Source organism: Elephantulus edwardii, unplaced genomic scaffold, assembly GCF_000299155.1.
Source record: "Elephantulus edwardii isolate Elephantulus edwardi_28Jun2011 unplaced genomic scaffold, EleEdw1.0 scaffold00084, whole genome shotgun sequence".
Taxonomy (NCBI): Eukaryota; Metazoa; Chordata; class Mammalia; order Macroscelidea; family Macroscelididae; genus Elephantulus; species Elephantulus edwardii.
The window spans coordinates 12,169,858-12,179,511 of NW_006399834.1; the positions used below are offsets into that span (position 1 = coordinate 12,169,858).

At 39.3% G+C, this 9,654-nt stretch overlaps 1 protein-coding gene across 1 annotated transcript in view; it reads left to right on the forward strand.

Moving 5' to 3' along the window:
* The first annotated feature begins 1,671 nt into the window (after positions 1-1,671).
* AKAP6 (A kinase (PRKA) anchor protein 6) overlaps positions 1,672-9,654 on the forward strand; it is a 524,496-nt gene continuing 516,513 nt past the window's right edge. Inside the window, exon 1 of the mRNA XM_006889980.1 lies at positions 1,672-2,001. Within this exon, the coding sequence (XP_006890042.1) occupies positions 1,678-2,001 (324 nt within the window). The 5' untranslated portion in view covers positions 1,672-1,677. The remainder of the gene's footprint in view (positions 2,002-9,654) is intronic.

Here is a 9,654-nt window from a genome sequence, read left to right on the forward strand (position 1 = left end):
GAAAGGTGATCCAACAGAATGTAGAAATTATCAAACAATATTATTAATATCACATGCAAGGAACATATTTCTGAAGAGCATCCAGAAGGAGCCAGAGTAAGACATTGACAGGGAACTGCCAAAAGTTCAAGCTAGGGTCCATCTGACATCAACAATGGTATCTCTGATGCTGAAGATCATCCAAAAATGGCTAGGCATTGGTCAGGCAGTACACTGAGAGAGAACTTCCAGATGTTCAAGCTGGGTTTAAAGGAGGCTGTGGCACCAGGGATATCATTTCTGATATCATATGGATCCTAACTTAAAGCAAGGAATCCCAAAACAATATCTATCTGTATTTTATTGACTGTGTGGATCATAAACTATGGCTCACATGGGGGCATTTAGAAGAATAGGAATCTCAGAACACTTAATTGTATTTAAATGATATCTATTTTGTCAAAACAAAACAAGGGAACACTGTATGGCTTAAAATCTTGAAGGGTGTACAGCAGGGTTGTATATTTTCTCCATATCTATTCAAACTGTATGATGAACAAATAATTTGTGAAATAAGACACTATGAAGAAGAATGTGTCATCAGGATCAAAGGAAGATTCATTAACAACCTGTGCTATACAGATGACAAAACTTTACTGAAAGTGAGGACAACTTGAAACAATTGCTGAAGAAGATCAATATGTATTACATATCCAACATTAAAATTCAGGTCATGGTCTTTTCAGTCATTGCTATGCATCTGAGAGTTGGACATGGATAAGGATGACAGAAGTATAATTAATTCCTTTTACTTGTAGTGTTGGAGAAGAGTACTAAATATCCCATGGAATACCAAAAGAATAAACAGATGTGTCATAGAAAAAATGCAGAGTGCTCCTTGGAGGCAAGGATAGTGAAGCTTATCTCTCATACTTTAGAAATGCTTCTGAGAGAGGTTATTCCTGGAAAGAGATATCATATTTGGAAAGGTAGAGAGTTAGCGCAAGAGAGGAAGACCCCCTATGAGATGAACAGACAGAGAGACAGCAGCAGTGACCTCAAGAGTATCAGATGATGAGAAAGGCATATGATAGGACAAGATTCACGTCTGTTGTTCATAAGGTCATTATGAATTGTACTCTACATTACCTAACAACAACAAAAATAGCAATGTCACTAAGGTCCACTCCACAAGCTCTAGAGTATCTGCTGGTCTAATGTGGTAATTGCAGTTATCCAGTCAAAAAGTCCACGTTGTAGGCTTGAAGGAGAAAAAAATAGAGGGACAAAGAGGAGGCTCTTTCCAATTACGCCAGCTCCCTTTAAGCCTTCAGGAATCCTATACAGCATCTCCTCTCATATCTCATCTACAATTTAGTCACATGTCGCAGTTAGCTGAAAAGACAATTGAAAATATAAAATCAGCTAAAAAATCAGGATTCTGTTATAGAGAAACGAAGGGAAGAATGAGTGTTGGGGAGGCACTATCCCTGTCTTACTGATACAATGTAAAAAACAAAACACTTCTGTTTTTGCTATGAGTTATAGTTTCTTAATTTAGAATTCTGGCTTAATTTAGAAATCCTGTTTCTTCTGTTAAGTATCATTTCTTTATTTGGCAATGTTGTCTGACTCTTGCTCTCTTCTTTGCTCTTGCCTTTCAGCTGTTTTGGAAAGAAGCAAGTTTTAGACTTCTCCATGTTAACCATGAGCGTGACACTTTCCCCTCTGAGGTCACAGGACCTGGATCCCATGGCTACTGATGCTTCGCCTATGGCCATCAACCTGACACCCACTGTAGAGCAGGGCGAGGGAGAAGAGGTGATGAAGGACATGGATTCTGACCAGCAGTATGAAAAACCACCTCCACTCCACACGGGGGCTGACTGGAAAATTGTCCTGCACTTACCAGAGATTGAGACCTGGCTCCGGATGACCTCAGAGAGGGTCCGAGACCTAACCTATTCAGTCCAACAGGACTCAGACAGCAAACACGTGGATGTGCATCTAGTTCAGCTTAAGGTAAGGCAAGTCTCTGACCTTAGGGTAAATTCAAGATAGAGGAGTCTGAAAAAAATCCAGTGCCTGGAACCTGAATGTTGTAATTCCTAATGAGAAAATGTTCAGCAAGTAAAATTGAATAACAGGCTTGAAAATTGAATACCAGGCAGAAATAATTCTTTGTTGGCTTTATTTCCTGTGCTGATTATCTATACCAAAACTAGCCTTTGGGGAAATTGTAGAGAAGGAAGGGGTTAGAAAGGCTCTTATTTAAGCAGTGACATAGAAATTGGTTAAAAAGAATAAATGTGAATTTTAAAGTATTACAAATGGTTTCATAAAAGTATTCTCATGAGAAGAGTATCAAGTGGAGCAATCAAATGATTGCTATGTGTGTATATGATTATTATGTTTTACTGAAGGTGATAAGACCTCTGTGGAAATGAATGAATTCTGGCATAATATAGAAGGACAGATGTTATAATTTGAAAATTAGTCCTTTTATCCAGGTACAATGCATTTTACAGAGCAAAAGTAATTTTATAGCAACTCATCATTGTTCAGTCATTTAAAAAAATGTCTGGTTTCAAGATCCGCCTAAAATCTTAACTGTTGTAACCATGGAATGAAGACATTACTAAAGAGAGCTATTGAGATTTTTTTTTACCTAGGGTCCCCAAATTCTGAGTCTCTTGTCCTGTGATAGCCACTTCTCTCTTTTAGATCTCTGAGAAAAAAGTTCCTGCTTAGGTGAATTACCAGCAAAGCAAGATGGGTTCATAACCGATCAGGATGTTGACTCTACACTTGATACAAACCTGGGTCAGCTTTATGTGATTCTAAGGAAAATCTCTTCTGTCAGCTAAACTTGTTGCCATTATGCCAACTCCAACTCATAGTGACTTTGTGTGTATCAGAGTAGAACTGTGGTTCTTAGGGTTTTCAAGAGCTAATTTTTCAGAATTAGATCATCAGAACTTTCTGACAAGGTAACTCTGGGAAAGCTCAAACCTCTGATGTTTTTATTATCAGGCCAGTGTATTAACCATTTGTAACTCCAACAGATTCTTTATCTATGGTGCTTTATCCTATATTATCTGACATAAAAATGCAACAGCTTATTGGATCACCAAAACCTACAAGATTCAGCCTTTAGTAGGAAAGGATGGTTGCTGCGGAGAGCATGAGCCCAAACCCAGAGCAGAGATACTTCCATTTTATTCAGACTGGCTCAAGAGATAGAGAGAGTATGTCACAGAGTGTTTGTGTGAGATGTGTGATAGAGAGAGTGTGCAAATACTGAGAGGGAGGAGAAAGTGGTGGGGAGAGAAGGGAAAAAAAATGAGGTGGAATGTCAAAGGTGCCTACAATTCTCCCAAATTGAGCAGGCTGGGGTCAACTTTCTACAGAAATTTTGGAGGGAAAAGTAGAATAAGTATATCCAGGATTAGATTTCTAAAGAAAGGTGACTATTATTCTTCTCAGTCTTTCAGACTTATGCAGAAATGGTACTGCATGATAAACTTAGGTGACAGGGTCTAGTGATCCTACATGAAAGAGCAGAATTATCCAGTAAAATTCCTAGGTTGTAATCTTTAAAGGAATAGATCGACTATGCTTTCTCTCTCAGAGTGGTGGTGATTTTGAACCACCAGCCACCAACTACCAATTATTACTATTTGTCAAGCAACTGATCACTAAGTCAATTGCACCACTAGGTTTCCATAAATGTTGAATTGAGATACGGGAAAGATCAAAATATCCTTGGAAGACTACTAAAACTATCGTTAAAAGGTTTTCAAAAACATTGAAGTGTCAGTTAATTTTAGTTAATAACATCAATAATAAAAATTAATAAATAAGATGAAAATATAAACTTAAATTCCATATAGAAAGGTAAAGTTTTTATACAGCTGATATATGTATATATTTTGTTTGTAAAATCATTTCTAGGGTGATTTGCTTATCTTTTTCTTACTGAAACTATTTGCACTTAGAAAAAGTGCAGCCAGAGTGCTCTTTGGAGGCAAAGATGGCAAAGCTTCATACTTTGGGCATGTTGCTAAGAGAAGTTTTTCCTTGGAAAGGGATATTGAGCTTGGAAAGATGGAGAGTTAATGAAAGACAGGAAGATCCAAACAAGGTAAATTGACACAGTTACTAAAGCAATGGGCTCAAGTGTGTCAGAGATGATGAGGATGACACAGGATAGAACAGTGTTTGGGTCTGTTGTTCACAGGATACTAGACCTGACAGCACCTAAAAACACCAACAGCTTACATAAATTACTTGAATTATTCATTTACTATGAAAAGAAATGCCAAAAAGATGGGAATTCCCATCTAGGTTCTGATCACTTAGGTGCTGACAGTCCTCATGTGTTACCAGAACAGCCAGCTACCTAACTGACATTTCCACTTATAGATCTAGTCAGAATCTCAAACTAGGTATAACCATTCTGGGGCTCTTATCTTTCCCATCTCTACTCCTCCTTCAGTCTTCCAATTTAAGTAAATGACATTAATTTGCCAAATGAAAACAGGATTCTGTCACCCCATAGGTATATTTTTTATCAACAAATATATGAATCTGTTTTCAAATATGACCCAGAATCATTCATTTCTCCCCAGCCTTCATCTTGTCACCTTAAATCAAGTTGCCTTACTGCTTGCCTGGGCTATTTTTACAACTTCCTAATCTTCCACTTTTCCATACAATAGCAGACAGAATCTTATAAAAATGTGAATCATATCTGTCATTCTCTTGAACTTATAATAAATCCAAGTTCTTTCCTGGGCCTTTGCCTCTGTCTGCCTCTAGTCATATCTTCTCTTTCCTCTTGTTCATAAGGCTTTGGGAACAATACAAGTTTCAAGGAGATGATAGGCTATTTCTTCCCATGGGGCTTTTGCTATTCCCTTTTCTTCTCCTCCCTATGTTTGCATGGCTCAATTTTTTGTCCTCTTTTGACTCCTTTGACAATGATTTTGGTTAGTAGATTTACTCTCAGGTCTTCTAAGCCAGGTGACATTCTTTATTTTTTTAAAGGTGATTTGAGTTCTTTTTAGAGAAATTTTGTTGATCTTAAAATTTATTTATCAGCTTTAACTCATTTTTAATTTCTTAGTAGAAGCTATGCTATAGTCACAAGGATAAACCACAATGGGAAAATTCTCAGGGGAGTGATTATTCCAGAGAGTTAATAAAAACATCCTATGGTAAGATTAAAAGATGGGAAAATGAACTATGTCATACTAACTACTTTCTGGCCATTAATTCTTAAAATGAAATATGCAATAAATATATTTTGCTTCTTGGTTTCCAGATACTGTTTAGTAAATGTATGGCAAGGCAGCTGAATAATTTTTGAAATCTGCCTTTCCCTCTTTGGATTCAGAAATTGTACTGTGCAAGAAAACTAGATCAAGAACTTGAAACAGTTTTTACTTTAATTGAAACTCTGGTCTGGATGAAAGTATTTGAGTTTTAAACAAAGTAGACATCTCTATTGTTGTTATGTGCTGTTGAGTTGCCTGATATTCTATGTACAGCAGCTCTGAAGCCTACCCTGTCCTGAGCCAATCTATTCCCACTGACCCAGTTATTGTATCAATCAATAGGGGTTCTTCCTCTTCTTGTCCCTCCACCCTTCCAAGCATGATGTCTTTCTCCAAGGATCAGTCTCTTCTGGCCACATGCCCAAAGTATGTGAGACAGAGCTTCAAAATCCAAACCTCCAAGGAGAAACTTGGTTTCACCCTCTCCGTGATATGTTCAAGACGCTTCTCCAGCACCACAACTTGAAGTCTCTACTTCCTGATTAAAAGGAAGCATGATACCAGAAAAGAAACAAGGTTTACAGTGGCTAGCATAGAATGAATAATGTGGTTGAATGACACTGTAGATAAATTCTCCTACTCTAAATCACCTCCACATGATATTTGTGGCACAAAGTTAGAACACTGACAGACTATTTACTAGCTATTCTGAGTAGGCTCTACCTTGATTGTGAAGTAACTGACATCTAGGTATGAGGCAGAGAGTTAGTGACTCAGAATTAGTCGCTCACATGTGCTCTGAATAGTCGTAGGTGGAAAAACCTTGAGTTTTCACTGCATGTGGGATTCATCACATTAGATGCACCTGATAGACTGAGATGTTGAAAATCTGGAAATTGTAAGGCTCTTAGGAAAAGATTCGTATCACCATGGTACAAGGAGTCTGCCCCACTGGGAGAAGTGGAAAGGCAATAGTAGTTCATTGAGTTTTGTATTCATGGCTCTGCTACCTATCAGGGCCAGTGACCCTGTCTGTGTTGCTACCCAGTGAGGCAGAAGGGCTGTGGGTATAACTTGGAAGACCTATCTCAGGAAACTCTCTGGCTGGAGTTTTCTAGTCCCCTGTTCAGTAAGTACAGAAGGATGTTCTCTTTTGCCCAGTGTCAGGGCTTAAATAGCCAACCTTTGCCTGAGGTGACAATGATGACATCAGCAAGACAGCCATGGAGTCTAGGGTCTTGGCTAAAACAGTAACTTAGCACTTACTGACATAGAATCCGTTTCCAATGGTAGTATATCTTGAGACATGTTCAAAAACTAATTGCCTAGGTCACACACCAGAGCAGCTACATAAGAATCAGAGACTTGGATCCAGGTATCTATATTTATTCTCGTTCCCCCCCAGAAAGGTGATCCAACAGAGTATGAAGATTATTGAACAATATCACTAACATCACACACAAGCAAAATCATATTGATGATTATCCAAAACTACTGGAATAGTAGTAGATCTACAGAGACTGCCAGAAATACAAGCTGGGTTTAGAAGAGGTTATGGCACCAGGGATTCCATTGACAATGTCAGATGTATCTTTGCTTAAAGCAAAGAGTACCAGAGAAATAGCTATTCATGTTTTATTCACTATGTAAAAGCATTTGACTGTGTGGATCATGACAAATGTCTAACATTGAGAAAAATGGGAATCCCAGACACTTGATTGTACTCATGCAAAGGCTAAACTTAGCTCTGGAAACAGTCATCAGAACAAAGCAAGAAAACATAGCATGATTCAAAAACAGGAAAGGAATGCATTAGGGATGTGTCCTGTCTTCATACCTTTTCAATCTATATACAGAATGGATCATTCAAGAGATTTAATAAGGAGGAATGTGGCATCACGATTGGAGGAAGACTCACCAACAACCTGTGTTATGCAGATGATACATCCTTGCTTGCCGAAACTGAAGAGGACCTGGAAAGTTTCTCCAGAAGGTCAAGGACTATAATCTTCAATATGGATCGAAACTGAGCATTAAGAAAATAAAGATTTTCACCTCCAGTCCATTTCATAACATTATAATAAATGGAGAAGAGATTGAGGTTGTTAACAATTTCATCTTACTCGGATCCACAATCAAGATTCTTGGTACTAGTAGTCAGGAAATTAAAAGAAGAGTTGCATTGAGAAATCTATTGTAAGGACTTCTCCAGGGTGCTGAAGAGCAACAATGTCAGTCTAAGACTAAAGTGCACCTGATCCAGGCCATGGTCTTCTCAATTGTTTGCTGTGCACTGATGTCAGAAGTATTGATACCTCTGAGTTGTCGAACCAGAGTTTTTTTTTAAATTTTATTTTATTAATTTTAATGAACATTTAAAAAGATTTTGGATTTCCATTCATTCCCTGTTGCACTTTTCTCCCTGCCAACCCTCCCACCCCCAGTTTGCTCCTCTCTTTGAAAAGTAAAAGAAAAATTCTCGGAGAACATTCCGTGGACTGCCAAGAGAATAAACAGGTCTTTCCTGGAGAGGGTGAAACCAGGTTTTTCCTTGTAGGCAAGGATTTTGAAACTTCTTCTCACCTACTTTGGTCATGTTGTCAGGAGCGACCAATCCTTAGAGAAAGACATCATGCTTGGGAAGGTGGAGGATCTTAGAAGGGTAGAATGTCAGAGAAGAAGACCCTAGATGAGATGGATTGACCCAGTGACTTTGGTAATAGGGACAGGTATGTCAGACACAGGGAGATTGGCTCAAGATAGAGCAGATTTCAGAGCTATTGTTAATAGATTCACCATAAGGCAACTTGACAGCAGATAACAGCATCAGTATTTTTCCCTTTATCTGTATTTTTTTTCCATTTTATACTGGTTTATGTTCAAAGTTTGAATACATTGTTCTTCACACCAGGTCCTTCCCATTTCCTTCACCACCCCCACCCATCAAATTGTGCAACCCTATGATTAGCACCCCACCCCGACCCTAGCCCATCCTCACCCCTCTGCTCCTGCATGATTCAGTGCAGAACCACAGTTAAGAGCCATTTTAAGTAGAACCTTTTAAATTTACCCTGTTTTGATACATTGCATTTATTTGTACATTCTTCCTGCCCACTCCTCAGCAAGATAACAAGGACTTTAAAATCACTTTTTTGGGGCTGAAGAGTTTTACATGACTTTTTAAAATTTCTCTAGTTCTGTAAGTAACTCATGAAGTCAATGAAAATGAAATGAAAGAAAAGGTATAAGTGCCTATCGGTGCTGTGGCCAATGTGCTTTAAATGTACACTCTCATTTTATTTTCTTTTTCTTTTTTTTTGGGGGGGGGACTAACCGAAATCAAGTTATTTATTGAGTGCCAATTACATACTAGGTATTATTCCAAATACTTGGGACACATCAGAGAGCAAACAGATCCCTGCCCTCACGGAGCTTATAGTCTAGCATTTCCCACTTCACTTGTACACTGACCCGGGCAAGTGTGTGCCTCTCTGTGCCTCAGCTGCCAAATGGGAGGAATATGCAGAATCAGCACAGACCATGGATGACATGCTTGCTGTTCTGTAGATGCCAAACAAGACCCTTACCCCTTGCCCTAGTCTATCTCTAAGGCAAGAAATACGGCTGGACGTTGATTTTTTATAAGAGAGCACACTGGGGGTAGGGGGGTTGGAGCTGGATTGTCTGCTGTGCGATGGTGGTGGTAGAAGGGCTGTGCTGGGCTGATGATGGCTACACAAATTGTTGCTGCTGCTGCTGCTGTTTCTTGGTAGCTGCCTTGCTGGCTAGGTCCTTGGCCTTCTCTGTAGGTGCCAGTGCTGTCTCTTTTGCCTTTTCCTTGGCTTACTTGGCAGTTTCAACAAGTGTCTTAGAAGGGGCTTCACCTTGTAGCTTGGCCAAGATGTATTCAAAACCCTTCATAGTCTTGGTCACATTGTTTTTAAATCGAGCCAGACCAAATTCCTGGACAGCTCTGGAGACACCAAACAAGCTAGAGGAGACCCAGGCTTCTCGGCGGATTTCGGTCCAACCACTGTTATCAGAGTTTACACAGTAAACACAGCGTTCCTCCACCACCATCAGCCGGGCATGGTTGATGTTTCAGGTGAAGGTGGTCATGGTCTGATTCTGTGGGTCCACAATAGAGGCCTCCAGGATATACACCGAGTGAGCAACATTGGCAGGAAACAATCGCTCAGCCCAGCGCGGCATCCTGTTGGTCTTGGTCAGGAGTCTCCGGGACAGGAGTTTCTGGTCAGGGGTAACCTCCCGGTGTACTATGTCTTCCGTCAAAACATGTTTGCTAAATATGTTTACGGCATTGAAGTCTATGGGGAAGAGAATAGTCTAAAAGTATTATATTTTAGGGCATTATTTTTATCGTAGGAGTATGCAA